Raw genomic sequence first — 22,898 nt, 5'->3', positions numbered from 1 at the left:
TTCATATCATAACCGCTAACCGCTACACTGCCTACATCGTCACCATAATAGCTAATGTCATAGTCAACATAGCTAATAGAACTTACGCATTAGTAAACCCATGCTGCAAGACCCCTTATAGCTTGCCGAGAACGTCCTCCAGAAGTTGTCATTACTGTGTAATTCTGTAGAAGGGGTATGAAAACCATGAGCCTCCTAGGTTTTGTATTGAAGTTAATGTACCCAGAGGAGGATGCTAACTAGCTGTCCTCTGGCTACAATGGTGCTACCCTACAGAGTGCTGTTGAGGCTACTGTAGACATTCATTGCAAAACAGTGTGTTTTAATCAATTATTTGGTGACATTAATATTTTTAATAGAGTTTTCTAAAAAAAATAGATATAATTCACAATTTAAATTTGTATGAAATTCACTGAGGTGAATGGTCCTCCCCTTCCTCCTCTGAGGAGCCTCCACTGCCTCCTACCAATCCCATATGGAGAGGTACCTTCCTTTTCTGCTCTCTGCTTTGTTTAGTACAGTTGTGGACTGGACAGTGTTTCCATCCTGGACATCTGTCTCTAAGACGAACAGACCACCACAAAGAGAGAAGGGTTCACAAACCTGGGAAGAATAGTCTGTGTGCGTCGGAAGAATGCCATGGTCTGGATCTGCACTCCGCAGTGGGAGAACAAGCAACATATTGGACCTGGTAGGGGGCATAGGACAGGAAGACAAACACAAACCAGGAATTGTGCTGATTGCGCATTATGCACATATGATCCCATTCTCTCTCCATGCAATATAGACTCAAAAGCTATATTTTCTGTTATTCTAATTTAGCCCTTATAAAAGAACTGCAGTAACACATACTACTTGCACACAGACACTGATACCATACCGGCCACTGCTCATGAAGGCGGGGAGCTATTCATCATGGCCTAAAAAGGTTTTGCAGTCACGCCTCCACCTTCGGAATGAAATCGGTCATGCCACATGTTCTTTCCTAAGTCTTGTCTGAGGGGTAGCCTTGGAATGAGGCGATTCCCTGGGTATTGTGATGCTCACCCTTCTCTGATTGGGTGAGTAAACCAGTCAGTGTTGTTGGGTCTTTGGGGTGTGATTGGTTGCATAGTGCCGTACAAGCTGCACCGAGGCAGGCTGGATGGAGGGCTAGCTACAGTAGCTTTTTCCATGTGGAGGAGAGGTTAGAGATGTTGATTTAGACTGCCCCTGGAAGTAAAGATGAAACACTCAGTTTAATAATGTAGGGATGTGGGTTTGCTGTGTGTTTGGGCAGTGCATGCATGCGTGTGTCTCTCTCCATATGTTTGTGTTGTTGGGGTTAGAAGTTGTCTGTTTTCCCCCTCCACTGCCACCTCCCTTTCTCTGCTTAAGTATAATCTGCTAATCCTGCTTTAAGTGCTGTCGTCATGGCAGCATTAAAGCTGGAATTTTGCTCTTTTTGTTATATCATCGATTTGCATCTCTTCCAGTCGGATTTTCCCACTTTTTATGCTTCTCGTTCCTGGATCAGTTCCCTGAAACACTTTTATCACAAGTGATGGCTGACAGATTGAAGGCATTATCAGGGACAGGGTCACACAGAGTGGCAACACAGCAGGGGTCTCATAAATAAACTGAATATACATTCCAACGATTCTGGAATGGATGAGAGGAAATTCCCAATGTCTCTGATTACATACTTCAGAAAAATAACTGAAGGCCTGTGGTATCACACACTCAGTTTATCTGTTGCTGATGTTCAGATTGTTTGGTGCATAGATGGAATGTTTTGGCATACTTTTTGTCAGACTGACGGGCACACGATGTTACATATGGTTTCACCTGGCATTTGACCCCAACTCACAGCTCTTTGAGTCCAGGTGAAACTGAAAGTCACATTTTTGGTCTCATCCAGGTGTTGAGGTATTCCTTTGCGTTTCTGTGAAGCTGCTGCAGTGCAGATGGTCTGGTGTATTGTCCGGTTATGAAACTTGAAGGAGAGGTCCAGTCAGGACTTGTTAAGATCTGGGAGATGTTAATGTGTGCGTGTAGCTGACAGCCTCCTTATGGCTGTCTTATGGGGCATTACCAGCAACCTCTCATCTTAAGATACTTCTCAGGATAGAACTCATCTCTCATCACTCTCTTTGGGATGTTTTGATCTCAACGTGAGCGTTTCCAACCCCACAGCCTCCGGCCCAAATCTTGCTGATAGCCTACTCAAGGGAAGGCTGTACTAACAAAACAATGTTTTGCTGTCCGTAGTGACAAAGCTCTGGAAGGTTTCCATTTTGAGAATTTTACCTAGTTATCATTCTGAATTTATAGGCCTATAGAAACAAAAAATTTGGGCCACTTAAATCATTGTATTTGACACAGTGCCTTTTTACATCTAGAAATTAATGCATGTCAAATCTAATTTTATTTTATGACGTGCCGAATACAACAGGTGAACTGATTACTTACAAGCCCTAACCAACAGTGCAGTTGTAAGTAAATATATACTAAATAAACTAAAGCTTAAAAAAGTAACACAATAAAATAACAATAACGAGAGTCACTTTACCCCTACCTACATTTACATATTACCTCAATTACCTTGACTAACCTGTACCCCGCGCATTGACTCGGTACCGGTAGAATCATAGAGAGGCCTGTCAGTCTCTGTTAACCTAACACCCTTAACCTTCCTTTTTCTATCTCTCTGTTCCCCCCCTGTCTCAGACACTACCACCTTCACATTTTTCACACCAATCATGATCCACCCTAAATGATCACCCAATACTGTACAGTACAGCTGTGCTATCTTAATTCGATCCTTCTGTTGTCACAGATTTTAAAAAATTAAAAGGCTTCTTAAATCACTAATTTCCATTTTAAAATGTCAGACTTGATTTATCCTAACTAAACATGGATCAACCCCTACAAAAATGTCCATTAATTATAATCCACATAATCATTTGCATTTCTTGTTACTGCAGACTTATTTTCCTGCTGTGAGAAACTGGTCAAATTATAATAGTACATCTGTACGTCAATAGCACTTATGCATAGATAATGAACAGAGAGTAGCAGCAGTGTAAAAAAATGAATAATAATAATAATTGATATGCTTGATGTTGGTAAATGTTAATCAAGGAACATCTATTAGTTTTATAGTTCAACCTCACAGTTCTTGTACTTGTTGTATCTCAGTCAGCAGCGTCACAACATGGTCCTTAAACCGCCTCAGTGCTTTTTTCCTACTGCTTCAGGCAACCAACTTATACCAGCTGTAATAAGCTAAAGTCCTTTCAAATTTAGTGACCATGATAGTGTTTTATCACGCACTTGGACAGATTGTATATTCACGCCTGAGGAAGTATGCAACGTTAAGAAGTGGTATTGGCTCACACTGTCCTGGAGGAGTCTCTTGCCTTGCAGAAACTGTTCGAGGAGGTCACCGGAGGTCAGCTATATTGACCTTTGGAGGCCTGTCATGCTCAATGCTGTTGATTGCTATTAACCCGCTCCACTGGGTACTAGTGCTGTAATGCCTGGCTCTGCTGGAGGCCAACAGATGCTCCAGGCTTGCTGCTCACTGAGGTATTACTCATGCCTGACCACACTCACTATTTACCCCCTAATGTTGTTTGAGTTTAAATGAATTGAAGCAATGTTTTAGTTTGAATACTTAGGGGAAAGTTTGGATAGCTGTTTACATCGCTGCATAAATGTATTGGCGTACAGTATAGAGGGACAATTGGTTCCATCGTGATTGGTGTTTCAATTGATTGAAGCCATGTTTGACGTACAGATGTACTATTATAATTTGACCAGTTTCTCACAGCAGGAAAGTCTGCAGCAACAAGAATGGCAAATTATTATGTGGATTATAATTAATGGACATTTTTCTAGGGGTTGATCTATTTTTAGTTAGGATAAATCAAGTCTGACATTTTAAAGTGGAAATTACTGATTTAAGAAGCATTTTTCTATTTTTATTATCTGGGACAACAGAAGGATCAAATTAAGATAGCACAGCTGTACTGTACAGTATTGGGTGATCATTTAGGGTGGATCATGATTGGTGTGAAAAATGTGAAGGTGGTAGCGTCTGAGACAGGGGGAACAGAGAGATAGAAAAAGGAAGGTTAGGGGTGTTAGGTTAACAGAGACTGACAGGCCTCTCTATGATTCTGCTCAGTGATGTGTGGCAGCCTGGCAGCAGGACCATGACATGGGCACTGTGGGGTCGGGGTAGACACTAGACAGGTGGGGGTGGGCTCTGTCCCTTTGGGGGTACCCAGGCAGGGTGCCAGATGGGAGATGGTATGCCATGGAGCCTACCGACAGGAAACTGCCAGGGCCACGTTTGTTCCGCTGACAACCCGCATCTCAGCTCGACCTGGGCAAGCGTACATTCCTCAAAGTGATAGGCTCTCACACACATATACCCAAGACACACACATACACACATTCTCTCTTTCTCTCTCACCTCTCACTCTCTCTCGATTCCACCTTCTGTCCCGTTCTCCCGCGGTCTAGCGCGCACTATCTTTCTCTTGCTCCCTCTGTCTGTCTCGCTCCCCCATCAGTCTTTATTCCTTCTTCCCGTAAGTCCCGGTGAGGCGTGCAGGATTCCTCCCATGCTGAGGGGATTAAGAGCCTGGGAGGGCATCAGGGATCTGATTGGTGAGGACCTGCTCTTGTTCCTATTGGATGGGCTTGGGACAGTAACAGCAGTGGTGGGCTCTCAGAGCCAACGGGAGATTGGACAGGACAACAGTGGGCTCCACTGTGGTTGTGTAACTAACCTCAAATCCAGGGAGGAACATCCTTTAGCATCAGGTACGAGTTAGCGAGGGAATTCCACTGGTTTTTAGAGTTAGATTTCCACAGATTGACAGTCCCTACTCTCTCTAAGGGTTTTGGATCTGTGAAAAGCTTTGACCTTTGGAGCGAAGCACCGGCACTTAAGAGGGTGGGAAAGTCAAATGCAGGCAACGCAGCGGAGCAAATGTTTGTCACACGCTCCCGTTGCATTTTATATCAGACACGCACTGCGGGGATGTCGACCATCTGAGGCAGCAGCGGAGGCGACACAGAGACAATCTGACTGTCAGCTTTGTCTCTCTCAGGGGTTCGATGGAAACACTCTACCAACCTTCTAATGTCCCGCACACAGCACCTTTCTGTTGTTTACTCAGTAGACAACTCAAGACTCCATTTAGAAATCAGGAAATGAGAAGGCCTGAGGAGCGTTTTCATGTTTTGTCTCACTCCTTCCTGCTCTTGTTTCCCACAGGTCCTGTGGCACCTGGACATCTTTCGCCGGAGCTTCCGGCAGCTGACCACACACAAGTGCATGGAGGACTCGTGTATCTTCTGTGCCCTGAAGGTAAGAGTCTAGACTTGTGGGTGGAGAGAGGATGGGGCCTGGGGTTGGAGGAGTTGATTCACTTATTCACGAATCCTTTCCAGGTAATGCCTTCCAAAGAATGCAGATAGAGGATGGTTATTTTGATATTGGACTGTTGCGTTTATTTTAACAGTAAATCTAGGAGGTTTTTTTCTCAAGTGACTTTTGTGGATTTCGCTGAGTGCCCCCAGAGAGATGGAGGACCGTGCCTTTGAATGTGAACATGTGTATCTCAGCATGTGAATTGTCAGTAAGTAAGTCATCTACCCTGGTGTGGACAGACAGTGGTTGGATGCCTGGCCACTGGTTATGGATTATGTACCATGGATCTCTCTCTGACTGTCAGACTCCTGAACAGCTAATCAAATGGCTACCCAGACTATTTGCATGGCCCCCTCCCCCTCTGGAATGCTGCTGCTACTCTCTGTTATTATCTATGCATTGTCACTTTAATAACTCTACCTACCGGTACATGTACATATTACCTCAATTACCTCGACACCGGTGGCCCGCACATTGACTCTGTACCGGTACCCCCTGCTGTATTGCCCTGCTATTGTTACGTACTGCTGCTCTTTAATCATTTGTTATTCTTATCTCTTACTTTTTTGGGGGGGTATTTTCTTAAAACTGCATTGTTGGTTAAGGGCTTGTAAGTAAGCATTACACTGTAAGGTCTACCTGTTGTATTTGGTGCATGTGACAAATACAATTTGATTTGAACTGGACAGACTGCTGAATGTAGATCATTGGCTTTAGCCCCCCCTCTTTTTTTCTTTCTGTCTCTCTACCTCCCTTACACTCCCTCTTTCTCCCCCTTTCTCTCTCATTATGGCTGCTCCCTCCAATCCCCCCTCTCTCATTGCTCTTTGTTTTATTATTACATTCCATCTAATGTGCAGGAATGTCACTGGCACCCTCCATCAAACGTTCAATATCTCAGTTGGGTATGAGAGGCTCTCTCCTGTGCTTTCCCCTGTCCGTTTGCCTCTGTCGGTCTGTCTGTCTGTGAGGAGTGGGACGGACTCAATGGTTCTCTCTCTGTTTCACCGTGATGGTCCGTCTCGCTGTCTTAACGTGTCCGTGACCATCTCCTTCTCACTGTGACCAATGACCATTCTCTATATATCCCACCATGACCGTGTATTTCTGTCTGAGTGTGGTCTATCTAACTTAGATGTTACGCAGTACTGGGCTCTTTGTCGGGCATTCCAAATCTCTGTCCGATTGTCTGTTTCTTTGTCTGGCTGGCAGAACCAGACTAGCTTTGCCTCTATTCTACTTTCATTACACCACAAGACTCATCCTGTGGGCCAGAAGTTATTTTTTTCCCTGTTTTGATCGCTGATTCGATCTTAATGAGGAGGTGTCTCAAACTCACACACACCCGAGGTGACAGTCGGGCTGCGTTAATGCCTTTTGAGTGGCTGCAGGATGGCACTTCACACACTCAGCCGTGTTGGATTTTTTACCCCCAAATGCAGATTTAATGAGCTCTTGTGAATCTGAGTGGTGTGATCTGCGATGCATTAGGGCTGCAGGGCCATCAGAGGGGTTTGATGGTGACATTTGAAGGCATTTCTGATTCCTTTGTGGGTCTGTGGCAGGCAGGCAGGCAGGCAGGCAGGCAGGCAGGCAGGCAGGCAGGCAGGCAGGCATGGCTTAGAGCAGCTGAATCTGGCCAGCTGGCAGGACTTGGAGAGTGAAAGAGCCCTGTGGGTTCAACGAGGCCATCCTTTTAGCTACTTGCTAACTAGGTCTGGTCCTTTTGACTGTGACCGGTTAGCTGGTTTCACACTTGTGTCTACTGTACCTCAGTGTGAGTCATAGTCATTGTAGGCTTAAGTGTACTTCTGCTGCTCCCTCTGTAATTTCTCTCTCTCTTTCACTCCATCTCCCCCCACCCCCCTCTCTCTCCTGTTCTCTCTCCCCCTCTTCTCTCTCCCTCTCTCCCTATGCTCCCTTTTCCTTTTCCTCCATCGCCCTCTCTATCCCTCCCTCTGGTCTCCCTCTCTCCTCTCTTTCTCTCCCTCTCTCTTGATGTTTCAGCCTTATCGGAATTCACCAGGGCTCATTTGAGGGGTCGATTACAGGGCATTTCTGCCAGGCATTTAATTTGAGAAGAATTATTAGGCTATGATCATTTATCCTCTCCCCACTTCTTTCTCTGCCGCTCCTGTTCTCTCTCCCTTACCTCACCCACCTCTTCTCTTCTCCTCTCTCTCTCTCTCCTCCTTGCGCAAGATAAATTGAGGTGCAGCGGCAGGGCAAACGTGTGTATGTGTGTGCGCGTGCGTGCGTGCACAATTGCATGCACACCTGTGGGTGTTTGTGTGCCTGCATGTGTCTGTGTCCACTTTCCCAATAAACACCCACATTGTTCAGGGTGTTTTTTGATTGAGGAAAGAGAAAGACATTATAATGGGCCATCTTCTCTCAGTAAGTCTAGGTTGTGGTATGAGAATAGTCCATTCGTAAGGATGTCTTGCACCTGAACGTGTCATGCCCTGGTGAATACCTGAATACTCGGAGGCGGTACAATGACAGTGGGAAGTACAAAGCTATAATACTTTCCCCTATGGCTGTTAACTCGTATGTTTTACATTATGGTTGTTAACTCGTATGTTTTACATTATGGCTGTGATGAAGTGTTTGGGTTAAAGGGATAATCCACCCCCAGAAATAAAAATCATGAAACTCATGTCAATTTGGTGAAGACCTATGTTCTATCGGTGGGTAAAATACAATCTTCCCTCCATGGTTTAACTTCTAAGTGGTCCGCCTGTGAAAATCAGGAAATCATGTAGGAACCTGTCATAGCTATATAATTCTCGTCACTGAAGATACTGGATTACACACTATCCCATTTTACAATGCTATTAAAACAATTACCTGCACTCCAGATCACCCAATCAACCAATAGAGATCACCCAATCAACCATCCGTCCGTTAATATCGTCATGACAAAGTATAGATTTCGCTTAGATGTGCTCAATCTAAACAGTGTACTAAATTATTCACCTCCATTTGTCCTTCAAGTACCATGTCGCAATTTGCCCTGTCTGTAGGAAACCGAGATGTTACAGAAAGGAGGAGATAGTAATTCCATTGGGCAATGAATGGAGAAACGCCCCACCCAACTGACTGTCGACCAATCGCATGCACGTTGTCATGCTGTGTCATGCGGTTGCTAAGCTAATCATCACGCAATCCAATTCTAATGGAGTTTCCCCATCTCAAAATGATCTCTGTGGGAAAGGAATGTAATGCTGCTCTCGCTCTGGGCAGAGATGCCATTAATATCTCAGTGTAAGAAATTATTAGAGCTAGCTAGCTACTTCACATGCTGATATTGGCTTTGGTATTATTGTGTGTATGTTTTCTAGCTAGCTACCTAGCTAGCCAGCCAGCCCAGGGAGAGAGAGAATATTGCATGTTGGGTTCTGTAGTAGACTTGAGCTGCAATAGATTTCCAAAAACGATTTTCACAGGTTTCTACCAATCTTGTTCTTACGACAAAATTAAACATTTGTTGCAATTTTTTCTCTCTCTACATATTAGTGTTATTTAGCACTGTTTAACACTGTTAATAATAGGAATTCGTGGTTTGGGGTGGATTATCCCTTTAAGGAAGCAGCAGGCTTCCCATCAGAAAAAGTTCAGAACAGTTTGTGCATATATTATGATTACATTTTGTGATGTTTTGTTCGTTTTGGTATTCTACAAGTTTTTTTTCAGGCTGTTCGTGTACATGCCATTTTTTTCTCGAGGCAAGCCGATATCGGTAGCCAAAGTCTACGCCCCTTTGTCTGTGATTGGTCAACAGTAGGGATTCTTCAATGAAGTGTTTGTTGTCATTCAACGAGAGACAACACTTTTTCATGCACATTTTGTCACTTGAGAAATTCTGCTTCAAATATCTTAGTTAGATGTAAAATTGTCGACTAAGATCTCGGCAAAAACGTCAAAAATAATGACAGATTTCTTGAGCTTTATTTTGAGTAAGTGTATACTGGCTACGTCCTCTTAAGATGTACAAACAGTACTAATAGCTGTTTTCTTATTTTTCAAGCTGCCTGATTCACGCAGTCTCTGAACGGTTGATGTTGAGATGTGTCTGTTACATGAACTCTGTGGAGCATTTATTTGGGCTGCAATCTGAGGTGAAGTTAACTCTAATGAACTTATCCTCTGCAGCAGAGGTAACTCTGGGTCTTCCTTTCCTGTGGCGGTTCTCATGAGAGCCAGTTTCTTCGTAGCGCTTGATGGTTTTGGCGACTGCACTTGAAGAAACGTTCAAAGTTCTTGAAGTTTTCCGCATTGACTGACCTTCATGTCTTAAAATATTGATGGAATGTTGCTTCTCTTTGCTTATGTGAGATGTTCTTGCTATAATACGGACTTGGTCTTTTACCCATACCTTGTCACAACACAACTGATTTACTCAAATGCATGAAGAAGGAAATAAATTCCACAAATGAACTTTTAACAAAGCACACCTGTTAATTGAAATTAATTCCAGGTGACTACCTCATGAAGCTGGTTGAGAGAATGCCAAGAGTGTGCAAAACTGTCATCAAGGCAAGGGTAGCTACTTTGAAGTATCTCAAATAAAAAAATATATTTTGATTTGTTTAACACTTTTTTGGTCACTACATGATTCCATATGTTTTATTTCATAGATTTGATGTCTTTAATATTATTATACAATGTAGAAAATAGTAAAAATAAAGAAAAACCCTTGAATGAGAAGGTGTGTCCAAACTTTTGACTGGTACTGTAGATAAACTCTTTTGCTAAATAGTATGTTCTACAGCTTATCATGAGGTATTCTAACTCGGGCGCACAGAACCTTAACAGAAAAAGTTTCAAGATGATCCGAAAAAAGGTGTTTTACAAAAACGTTCCTAAAAAATCTTTATGGATGTTACATTGCCTGTAAGAGTCACCCCTTCTATCTATATAACACTGTAGAACATGCTAAATAACTTAAGACACTCAATTTGGTCTGTATTGCTTCGTCTTCATAACTTACACTGGGGGACAGCAGTTAGTGGAAAAACAAGCTCTGTGAGCACCTTCGAAAGGCAATTCAATATTTTTGACTGAAAAGCCTTTTTTGAGACTTGGAATTCTACTCTGTAATGGACAAAATGCACATAATTTCCTACTTAAACTGGTCAAATAAAGCCTGAACTCCAACCTATAGACCCTAAGGATAGATGTGAACGTAGTTTCATTCGGAAATGAACTTTATTTGTAGATGGTCAGATTGACTTTCCCATGGAATTGACCATATACTAATCAACAGTATATTTATTCTAAGGATGAAGACTTTATAAAACACTATAGGAAGTGAGTGTTAACTTGATGTGAAGGATATTTGCCAGCTTCCGGTTGCAGTCAAAATACAGTGCATTTGGAAAGTATTCAGACCCCTTAACTTTTCAAAAACAGTTTTTTAGACAGTTTTGCAAATGTATAAAGATATCACATTTACACAAGTATTCAGACCCTTTACTTTGTTGAAGCACCTGTGGCAGCGTTTACAGCCTCGAGTCTTCTTGGGTGATGCTACAAGATTGGCACACCTGTATTTGGGGACTTCCTCCCATTATTCTCTGCAGATCCTCTCAAGCTCTGTCAGGTTGGTTCAATCCTGTTCAAGTCCGGGCTCTGGCTGGGCCATTCAAGGACGTTAAGAGACTTGTCCCGAAGCCACTACTATGTTGTTTTGGCTGTGTGCTTAGGGTTGTTGTCCTGTTGGAAGGTGAACCTCATCATCATCATGGATCTCTCTGTACTTTGCTCTGTTCACCTTTCCCTCGTTGTTTTCCTGTTGGAAGGCGAACCTTCGCCCCAGTCTGAGGTGCTGATTGCTTTTGAGCAGGTTGTCATCATGGATCTCTATGTACTTTGCTGTGTTCATCTTTCCCACTATCCTGACTAGTCTCCCAGTCCCTGTCACTGAAAAACATGTCCACAGCATGATGCTTTCACCACAATGCTTCACCGGAGGGATGGTGCCAGGTTTCCAACCGGACGTGACGCTTGGCATTCAGGCCAAAGAGTTCAATCTTGGTTTCATCAGACCAGAGAATCTTGTTTCTCATGGTCTGAGAGTCCTTTGGGTGCCTTTTGGCAAACTCCAAGTGGGCTGTCATGTGCCTTTTACTGAGGAGTGGCTTCCATCTAGGCACTCTACCATAAAGGCCTGATTGGTGGAATACTGCAGAGATGGTTGTCCTTCTGGAAGGTTCTCCCATCTCCACTGAGGAACTCTGGAGTTCTGTCAGGGTGACCATCCCACGATTGCTCAGTTTGGCTGGGCGACCAGCTCTAGGAAGAGTCTTGGTGAATCCAAACTTCTCCCATTTAAGAATGGAGGCCACTGTGTTCTTCGGGACCTTCAATACTGCAGACATTTTTCCGTACCCTTCCACAGATCTGTGCATCGACACAATACTGTCTCGGAGCTCTATGGACAATTCCTTCAACCTCATGGCTTGATTTTGCTCAGACATACAATGTCAACTGTGGGACCTTACATAGACAGGGGTGTGCCTTTCCAAATCATGTGCAATCAATTGAATTTACCACAAGTGAACTCCATTCAAGTTGTAGAACAATCTCAAGGATGATCAATGTAAAATGGATGCACCTGAGCTCAGCTTCGAGTCTCATAGCAAAGGGTCTGAATACTTATGTAAATAAGGTATTTCTGTTTTTTATATTGAATACATTTGCAAAAACTTCTAAAAACGTGTTTTTGGCTTTTTCATTATGGGGTATTGTGTGTAGATTGCTGATGGTTTTTATTTATTTAATCAATCTTAGAATAAGGCTGTAACGTAACAAAATGTGGAAAAAGTCAAGCGGTCTGAATACTTTACGAATGCACTGTATGTGAACCCTGTGAATTTATCAATCATTCAATCAATCAATCAATCAATCAAATGTATTCAAGAAGCCCTCCTTACATCAGCTGATGTCACAAAGTGCTGTACAGAAACCCAACCTAAAACCCCAACCCGAAAGCAATGCAGGTGTAGAATCACGGTGGCTCGGAAAAACTCCCTAGAAATGCCAGAACCTAGGAAGAAACCTAGAGAGGAACCAGGCTATGAGGGGTGGCCAGTCCTCATCTGGCTGTGCCGGGTGGAGATTATAACAGAACATGGCCAAGATGTTCAAATCTTCATAGATGACCAGCAGGGTCAAATAATAATAATCACAGTGGTTGTAGAGGGTGCAACAGGTCAGCACCTCAGGAGTAAATGTCAGTTGGCCTTTCATAGCCTATCATTTAGTCTCTAGAGAGTTGAAAACAGCAGGTCTGGGACAGGTAGCACGTCCGGTGAACAGGTCAGGATTCCATAGCCGCAGCACGACCAGGTGGACTGGGGACAGCAAGGAGTCATCAGGCCAGGTTGTCCAATAATTTATTTGTGCGATTCCTTTTAACTCCAGAGAGTGTTAATGTTACTGACCCTGCTCTGTTATTGTGTTTCTTGTTGTTTCTAGAGTATCTTTGCCCAATTCCAGTTTAGCAGTGAGAAGGTGTTGCCATCTGACGCGCTCCGCAGCGCCCTGGCCAAGACCTTCCAGGACGAACAGCGCTTCCAGCTGGGCATCATGGACGACGCTGCAGAGTGCTTCGTAAGAGACAACCCTCCCTCACTCTTCCACTCTTCCTCGCTCACCTCCCTTATTCCTCCATACTTAATTACCTTATCCCTCATTTCCCCACGTACATTACCCTTCATTCTTCCACTCCTGCTTATTTTTTTATATACATCTACAGTTGAAGTCGGAAGTTTACGGTCATTGAAACTCGTTTTTCAACCACTCCACAAATTTCTTGATAAAAACTACTAACATCTACTTTGTGCATGACACAAGTTATTTTTCCAACAATTGTTTACAGACTATTTCCCTTATAATTCAATGTATCACAATTCCAGTGAGTCAGAAGTCTACATACACTAAGTTGACTGTGTCTTTAAACAGATTTGAAAATTCCAGAAAATTATGTCATGGCTTTAGAAGCTTCTGATAGGCTAATTGACATAATTTGAGTCAATTGGAGGTGTACCTATGGATGTATTTCAAGGCCTACCTTCAAACTCAGTGCCTCTTTGCTTGACATCATGGGAAAATCAAAAGAAATCAGACAAGACCTCAGAAAAAAAATTGTAGACCTCCACAAGTCTGGTTCATCCTTGGGAGCAATTTCCATTTGCCTGAAGGTACCATGTTCATCTGTACAAACAATAGTACGCAAGTATAAACACCATGGGACCACGCTGGCATCATACCTCTCAGGAAGGAAATGCATTCTGTCTCCTAGAGATGAACGTACTTTGGTGCGAAAAGTGCAAATCAATCCCATAACAACAGCAATGGACCCTGTGAAGATGCTGGAGGAAACAGGTACAAAAGTATCTATATCCACAGTAAAACGAATCCTATATTGACATAACCTGAAAGACCGCTCAGCAAGGAAGAAGTCACTGCTCCAAAACCGCCATAAAAAGGCCAGACTACGGTTTGCAACTGCACATGGGGACAAGATCGTACTTTTTGGAGAAATGTTCTCTGGTCTGATGAAACAAAAATAGAACTGTTTGGCCATAATGACCATAGCTATGTTTGGATGAAAAGGGGGGAGGCTTGCATGCCGAAGAACACAACGGGGGTGGCAGCATCATGTTGTGCGGGTGTTTTTCTGCAGGAGGGACTGGTGCCATTCACAAAATAGATGGCATCTTAAGGAAGGAAAATGATGTGGATATATTGAAGCAACATCTCAAGACATCAGTCAGGAAGTTAAAGCTTGGTCGCAAATGGGTCTTCCAAATGGACAATGACCCCAAGCATACTTCCAAAGTTGTGGCAAAATGGCTTAAGGACAACACAGTCAAGGTTTTGGAGTGGCCATCACAAAGCCCTGACCTCAATCCTATAGAACATTTGTGGGCAGAACTGAAAAAACCTGTGCGAGCAAGGAGACCTACAAACCTGACTCAGTTACACCAGCTCTGTCAGGAGGAATGGGCCAAAATTCACCCAACTTATTGTGGGAAGCTTGTGGAAGGCTACCTGAAACGTTTGACCCAAGTTAAACAATTTAAAGGCAATGCTACCAAATACTAATTGAGTGTATGTAAACTTCTGACCCACTGGGAATGTGATGAAAGAAATAAAAGCTGAAATAAATAATTCTCTCTACTATTATTCTAACATTTCACATTCTTAAAATAAAGTGGTGATCCTAACTGACCTAAGAATTTTTACTAGGATTAAATGTCAGGAATTGTGAAGAACTGTGTTTAAATGTATTTGGCTAAGGTGTATGTAAACTTCTGACTTCAACTGTATGTAAAAACAGAAGAGTTCAGAGATCAGCTAAACGGGATCTCATAGCTAAATGCTGTATGTTGAAACCAGACATTTGCAGTAGCATAACATTCACAAAACAGTGATAGAGTCACTATTTTCTTTGGGAGAACAAAGGAAAGGTTGGGAAGTGTTTTTCACTTTGGGAAGCTGTAGTGCAGAGTTCTGTACAGGGCCTTTTCCTGATCCCACCGACAGTAAGTCCACCTGGTCTCTAAACTACCACAAAGAAACCAATGAGTCTGCTGTCCTCCGCTGGACGCCGTCCCTCCTTCTCCCCTCTCAGAGGTGCATGATTGTAAAGAATCATTTATTTCCTCCTTACCAGCTAATCTTATAAGCAACGGCATTGGGCAGCCAGCCAGAGGATTGTTCCTTACCCTGTATCTCTATCTGGGCTTGTTCTCTCCTCTCCACCTCTCTTCCTTCTCTCCTATCTCTCCCCCTCTTCTGCTTGTTTAGCAGCCCTTGTGTTCTGCTGACAACCGGGAACATACAAAAACTGCAACTTGGGTGGGTTTTTGAATGTGTATTATTCGAGGTGCTTGGCTGCGGCTGCAGTCTGGAGGCAGTGAGATGGTGGGTGCGGAGCAGATGCTAACTGTACACTGGACCCTCCCCGTGGAGACCCTCTCTCTGCGGTGCTGCAGAACTCTGCTGTCATCCCACCGCCCAGAGGGCTCCTGCCTGCAGTTAGAGTGATCAATCAACCAGTAAATTATCCCAGTATAACCGACCACAGCCTCTGTGATTCACTGGACTTCAGTGATAGAAGTTTTCTCAAGATTCTTTCAAAAGGATATTTTCTTTGTGTGTTGGTTTTGTCATGACGTGGTCGTGTGATTTAAGTAAAAACGTATATGTGGACAAGCACACACACACTTGCGTACATGCACAATTACACACACACACACAAAACGGGCATAACGCTAACGTGACTGTCTCTACCTGTTGCCCCCACAGGAGAATATTCTAATGCGGATCCATTTCCACATCTCAGACGAGACCAAAGAAGACATCTGCACAGCCAAGCACTGCATCCCACACCAGAAGTTTGCCATGACACTCTTCGAACAGGTGAGCACAAACAAAAGCATCAGTACAAATACAGGCCTAAGTAAATTCTTTATATTATCACAGTCAATCAAAACATTTTTAATCTCAGAATTGATCCGCCCATCCATTTCTATTTTAATTAACTGAAGTGAAGCCATCTCTGCTTATCATAGTCGCGTAACTTGATGTGTGTGTGTGTGTGTTTGCAGTGTGTGTGTAGCAGCTGTGGGGCCTCCTCTGACCCACTGCCCTTTATTCAGATGGTGCACTACATCTCCACCACCTCCCTCTGGTAAGTAACCCTCTGACTGGGGAAACAGCACTGAGACGACTGGGACTGACTAGCTCTGACTGGTACTAACTAGTGTTCTGACTGGGACTGACTAGCTCTGACTGGTACTAACTAGTGTTCTGACTGGGACTGACTAGCTCTGACTGGTACTAACTAGTGTTCTGACTGGGACTGACTAGCTCTGACTGGTACTAACTAGTGTTCTGACTGGGACTGACTAGTGTTTTGACTGGTACTAACTAGTGTTCTGACTGGGACTGACTAGTGTTCAGACTGGTACTAACTAGTGTTCTGACTGGTACTAACTAGTGTTCTGACTGGGACTGAGTAGTTCTGACTAATGTTCAGATTTGTTTTCAGGGGTTCTGGCGGGCTCTAACAAGTTCTGATTAGTTCTAACTTGTCTGGGTAGATATGACTCAAACCATGCAGTTAATTAACTAACACCATACATAGGGGCACATTAGGTGCATACTTTTATACAAAAGTGAAAATTTAAGGGCACTGCTCTCCAATTGAAATATGCTCCTTTTACTTCATGAATAGACAATAGAATGAAAAGCTGAGCAGAGCAGAAAATGTACGCTATTTTGGCCCTCTGCTAAATAGAATTAACACGCCAGGTTGGATATCAGGTCACCTAGGAATGGGTAATATCTCCCTTATTCTTGGGGTTAGGAGCTGTCAGCAACACCTCTCTGGGCTGTGGGAGGAGGATCATCCCGCCGTTAGGCTACAGACTAGCTGTAGTGAGCCAGGGGCCGCCCGCCTACGTCTCCAGCTGTGTGCTGTAGCCAGTCAACCCAGAGGGCTTGTTATGCTATGAGCAAACTTCTTATGCAAAAATTATGAAATGTCTCCATTCATATTTCATGAGATCAGTCTGGTATTTGTTCTGTATGGGCTCTATCTGATTCTTGAACACTGTTCTGGCCCAGATATAAGCCCAAAATCCCCCAACACAAGCCTCTCTCTCTCTCTCTCTCTCTCTCTGTCTTAGAGAAACACACACATACACAAACACACTCTCCACGAACCCCACATAGGAGTGTGTTATATCCTGACAACGGTTTGTTTGCCAATAACAAAGGTCTGTCCCCTGAGACCTAGTCATCTCTCCTGCACCAGAGCACAGAGCACAGCTACAGTATAACCCTGGAGCGTCTTTGGGGTGTGCACCTCTATAGGTGGAGAGATCTCCCCAGGGACCTGGAGAGAATGGGAAGGGGACAAAGAGTCACCTTGTAGTGCCCTGCAGTGAAGGGCAGTGCTGTCTCACATGAACAGTAGCACCCGTGTTAAGGCTGTGGCTGTATTGTCTGTCTTGTAGTACGATGTCTTTATTGAAAAGTGTTTTTTTTTAATCGAAAAGTGACTTACATTTAACACACTCGGTATATGTGGCCCGTGACTCACACCCACAACCCCGGTGTTGCAAGGACTAGATGTCTGAGTGAGTCTCGTCTCATACTGTCAATGTCTGAGTGTCAGTGTTCTGTGTGTTTCTGCTACAGTAACCAGGCGGTGAGGATGTTGGAGTGCAGAGACAAGCCCACACCAGACATGTTTGGAGAGTTGCTCCGCAACGCTAGCACTGTGGGAGACCTACGCAACTGTCCGGTGAGTTTTGCAAAGGCGATATCATGACCTATGAGGTTCATCCTAGGCGTGATTATACTAGCACACTATACTTTACCATACCATAGACCAGGGTTTCCCAGCCACCGGGCTCCGGGCTGGTACCAGGCCACTGGCCCTGGGTATAAAAATAGCCCATTCTGCGAGCCAATCACGCTTTTCATACTCCCTGAAGCATAGAAAAAAGACAAACCCACAACATGTGCTGATTGGATGAACTGGACAGGCATCAAGTCTCTTACATTCTGTCAGTAGCCACCTAAACGTGTCAGTGCGAGAGTGTCGTTGTAGTTACAGTCGCAAGTTCACATGGACATGCATATCATGCAATTTGCAAAAACATGAATGTGACAGCGTTCTACACTGAACAAATATATAAACACAAAACATGTGAATTTTTTGTCCCATGTTTCATGAGCTGAAATAAAAGCTTATTTCTCACATCCCTGTTAGTGAGCATTTCTCCTTTGCCAAGATAATCCATCCACCTGACTGGTGTGGCATATCAAGAAGCTGATTATTAAACAGCATGCTCATTACACAGGTGCACCTTGTGCTGGGGACTATAAAAGGCCACTTTAAAATGTGCAGTTTTAACACACAACACAATGCCACAGATGCCTCAAGTTTTGAGGGAGCGCGCAATTGGCATGCTGACTGCAGGAATGTCCACCAGAGCTGTTGCCAGAGAATGTAATAGTAATTTCTCTATCTTAAGCCGCCTCCAACATAATTTTAGAGAATTTGGCAGTATGTCCAACCAGCCTCACAACTGCAGACCACGTGTATGGCCTCATGTGGGCGAGCGGTTTTCTGATGTCAATGTTGTGAACAGAGTGCCCTATGTTGGTGGTGGGGTTATGGTATGGGCAGGCACAAGCTATGGACAATGAACACAATTGCATTTTATTGAGATACGTGAGGAGACCCTGTGGTCCATTGTGGCCATTCATCTGCCACCATCACCTCATGTTTCAGCATGATAATAGACGGCCCAATGTTGGAAAGATCTGTACACATTTCCTAGAAGCTGAAAATGTCCCAGTTCTTCCATGGCCTGCATACTCACCAGACATGTCACCCATTGAGCATGTTTGGGATGCTCTGGATTGACGTGTCCGACAACGTATGCCAGTTCCCGCCAATATCCAGCAACTTCACACAGCCATTGAAGAGGAGTGGGACAACATTCCACAGGCCACAATCAACAACCTGATGAACTCTATGCGAAGAAGATGTGTCGTGCTGCATGAGGCAAATAACCAGATACTGTCTGGTTTTCTGATCCACACTCCTACCTTTTTTTTAGGTATCTGTGACCAACAGATGCATATCTATATTCCAAGTCATGTGAAATCCATAGATTAGGGCCTCGTGAATTTATTTCAATTGACTGATTTCCTTATATGAACTGTAACTCAGTCAAATCTTTGAAATTGTTGCATGTTGCCTTTATATTTTTGTTCAGTCTATATTGCATTTATATTCACCACATATTATTGCTCATGGTGGTGAAAATGGTCTAATTATTAATTTCTTGTAGCCACCTTTTGGAGGGGATTATTCAGTCAATGAAAATAACTGTACTCTCACACATATGCATGCTCCGACACACAATCTAACTGAGGCTTGTATTGAGTGTGGGCCGACTGGTTCAGCGGAACTCCATGGCTTCTAGAGTGGCAGTAAAACAACATTCGGAGGTCAGCCAAGCACACAGTCCTCAGTGCTCCGACTGTAACATCTCTGGGTTAGACAGTGAACTGAAAGGACCAGGGGGGGCTCAACATGAGCAGCTCAAAGTATTAGCTTTGAGCATTTCAACCACATGAAGTCAAACATTATTCCTATTATTCTGGTACTTCCTCCCAGCTTTATCTTATCAAACATTAAAGCCTCTAAAGTCCCGTAAGGTGAACACTAGAGTCTACATATATCTAACGAGCTCCCACAATGTTGTACAATTAAAGACATTTTTCAGAACTGTATATTTTTTTTCTCAGTAAGTATTGGCTGACTCTGAGGCTTCTACCGCTGGTCTGTGTGTGAGAAACCCCAGTGCTCTCGTGTGCTGTGAGAAAGTCTCCTCTGTTTATGGCAAATTTGGCGTGTGCACAGTCGCTGCCTTCAGGGGGCCTTCCGCCTGCCTGTTTCCAGCCTCACTTCTGGGAAACGAGGTCAAGATGGCAGGTGCGTGCGGTGACATGCGTCCCTCTCCCACGCAAGCAAACGCATACAAACGCACACACACACACACACACCGCTCTGGCCAGAATCAGCTCTATGAAAGGAATCCTGTGGTAAACCCTCTCTTAAGGAACTCCACATGCAGCTGGACCCAGTATAAAGGACGGTTGGCTCTCTGTGACAGGCATAGAAGTGACACTTGAATTGGGGGATGTCATTGTCAGGACTTGGCCTAGAGCCAGCTGACCTTTTCAGACACAGCTCACTGTGAGTGCTGCCTTGAAATGAACCATTGTCAACGCTGAACTAGCTAAATGGATAACGATCTCTGTCCACTCAGTACGTAATGAGTCATGGTAGACTTTGCTTTAGGATTTCTTTGCTTGTTAGAGGATTTTGTGTTTATGTTTGTGATTTATTACGCTCAATTTACCGTCTGCCTCTCCCACTCCATCTCTACCTTTCTTCTCCCACCTCCTCTTCACGTGGACTCTTCTTCCCTCTCTCTCCTCCTTCCCTCCTCTCTTTCTCCCTCCCCCCCTGCTTCAGAGTAACTGTGGGGAGAAGCTGCGTATCCGTCGGGTGCTGATGAACTCTCCAGAGATCATCACCATAGGTCTGGTGTGGGACTCTGACCACTCAGATCTGGCAGAGGACGTCATCCACAGCTTGGGCACCTGCCTGCGCCTGGGGGATGTAAGGCACACACACACACACACTCTTCTTACAGTTTCCTTTACAAGACGCCACATAGTTAGGCTGTTCTGGGTTTTGCATGTGCTGTAATGTGTCTAGCCTCTAACACCAGAGTGGGTAAAGGAAGTCCGATGTCTCTATACTCTGACTCAGTGGGAAACACACAAGTCAGGCACCCTCTCCCATCTCTATTGAATCTTTCATGGTGTTTATTGGCTGTAAAAGCGAGCTAACCTTTGAGAACCTCTGGAGAGTTGTTGTTGTGATCTGATACCAACATTCCTGATGTCTGTTTGGACACCCTGGGCCTCAGTTGATGTAAATGTATGACAGGCAAAATGTATTATGCATTATATTTACTGTAAGGGCCTAATTTGTTACTGACCTTGTGACTTGACCAGGAAAAATGACATTAACCCACATATGTTTTTGTTGTACAGTATTGCAGGACAGTGTGTTTTGAATTTCCTTATGGGGCTGAATACGAGTGCATCAACCTGTCCTCTCCCTGTACCTCACAGCTCTTCTACAGAGTGACTGATGACAAAGCCAAGCAGGCAGAGCTCTACCTGGTGGGCATGGTGTGTTACTACGGCAAGCACTACTCCACCTTCTTCTTCCAGACCAAGATACGCAAGTGGATGTACTTTGACGACGCACATGTCAAAGAGGTAAAAACAAACAAATACCAAATCGACCCGGGTGAATGGCTCCAGATGTTGACCTTATCCACAGATCTAGGATTACTTTAACCCTAGCCATAACCATTATGATGACAAAATATCTGACCCTGTGTCAGTGGTCAGGGGCAACTTTGACCTACTCTGTGTTAGGCATGGGCATGAGTAATGGAGTACTCGAACGGACGTCAAAGCTCGATCTTTAACCAGAGATCAAATCATTTTCAAATACTGTAAAACTATTTGGTGGAATGTGCTTTGTGGCTGCCTGAACGGGAAGTAAAATTGCCCGTTCACGCCTGCTGAGTGAGCACACAAGCTCCTGTTAGGCCAACAGAAATAAATACCTATAAAAACGTATATCTAACTGATAGGATAGACAAACTACATTCCTTGCCAAATAATGACAGTTTTATCTTCAATTCAAATTAGACTGGTTGATTGAAGTAGGAAAATATGTGTTCCGATAACGAGCTTCAGTTTTTAAATCATTTGAGCTTCAGTTTTTTGCGAAATTTAGAGTTGGTTAGCATTTGACAGGTTCCTGAACATTTGCTTATTTGATAAAGACAAACAGCATATTTTTGGGCTCCCGAGTGCTACACTGCATCTCAGTGCTAGAACTGCCATTTATTGAGTCCCATGGTTAACTGGCCATCATTATTCTTAACTGGCTTGCCTAGTTAAATAAAAGGTTAAATAAAATAAATAAATGTTCCTCAGAATCATTAAGCACAGGTCTAAGTCACCAAACAGATGTCATGGCTGTAATTCATCACCATACAGTGTTCAATGTGGATTTGTTGATCTATTTCGAACATTCCAAAGAACAGGCAGAATAAATGAAATCGAACGTATGCATATCGAAAAGAAGTTTAGGTTTGTAACCCAGAATTTTTTCTTCTTTCCACTCTCCAAATTGAGCCCTGTTTCAAATGATCCCTTTTTGAAAATGACTGTTCCAGATTCAAGGTGTGCATCACTTCACACTGGCAACTTTTTTCATTCCAGTGCAGCCCTTGTCTTCTAAAAATGTATTTTGAGTACTCAAACAGTCAAAAAATGTCAAAAGCCCTTTACTCTGTGTGAATGTATGTATTCAAATATGTTTACTGTGTAGTTGTAGTTCTGTGTTGTATTCTCCTGGTATGTTTTGTATTTAAAAATCTTACAAGCTATGTTTGGTTGTGCTGTGCTCCTCACTTGGGTGATGTTACTGTGACGTAAACATGAGCTATACAAGTGTTTCTTCCAGGAATCCTCTCAGATATGAGTCCTCCATCTTATATGTTAACGTCTCTGTCTCTCTCTTTCACGTTGCTGTGTCAAGATGGAGAGGATATTCACGTTTTAACAGCGAAATACCTATTTTCTTTCATTGCAAACCAGTGGCCTGGCCCATCAGCCCTATTCTAAGCCCTCTCTCTCTCTCTCTCTCTCTGTCTCTCTCTCTCTCTCTGTCTCTCTCTCTCTCTCTCTCTGTCTCTCTCTCTCTCTCTCTCTCTCTCTCTCTCTCTCTCTCTCTCTCTCTCTCTCTCTCTCTCTCTCTGTCTCTCTCTGTCTC

At 43.7% G+C, this 22,898-nt stretch overlaps 1 protein-coding gene across 6 annotated transcripts in view; it reads left to right on the top strand.

The window, feature by feature from the left end:
- Positions 1-22,898, top strand: part of usp54a (ubiquitin specific peptidase 54a) — a 107,533-nt gene that overhangs the window by 65,551 nt on the left and 19,084 nt on the right. For all 6 annotated transcript variants that reach the window (XM_042323527.1, XM_042323524.1, XM_042323526.1 and 3 more), the window contains 7 exons: positions 5,273-5,365; positions 12,911-13,045; positions 15,749-15,862; positions 16,051-16,133; positions 17,648-17,753; positions 20,508-20,654; positions 21,176-21,325. In XM_042323527.1, the coding sequence (XP_042179461.1) occupies positions 5,273-5,365; positions 12,911-13,045; positions 15,749-15,862; positions 16,051-16,133; positions 17,648-17,753; positions 20,508-20,654; positions 21,176-21,325 (828 nt within the window). The remainder of the gene's footprint in view (positions 1-5,272; positions 5,366-12,910; positions 13,046-15,748; positions 15,863-16,050; positions 16,134-17,647; positions 17,754-20,507; positions 20,655-21,175; positions 21,326-22,898) is intronic.

This window comes from Oncorhynchus tshawytscha, linkage group LG06 (genome assembly GCF_018296145.1).
Source record: "Oncorhynchus tshawytscha isolate Ot180627B linkage group LG06, Otsh_v2.0, whole genome shotgun sequence".
NCBI classification, from domain to species: Eukaryota; Metazoa; Chordata; class Actinopteri; order Salmoniformes; family Salmonidae; genus Oncorhynchus; species Oncorhynchus tshawytscha.
This window is presented reverse-complemented; position numbering and strand designations above follow the sequence as displayed.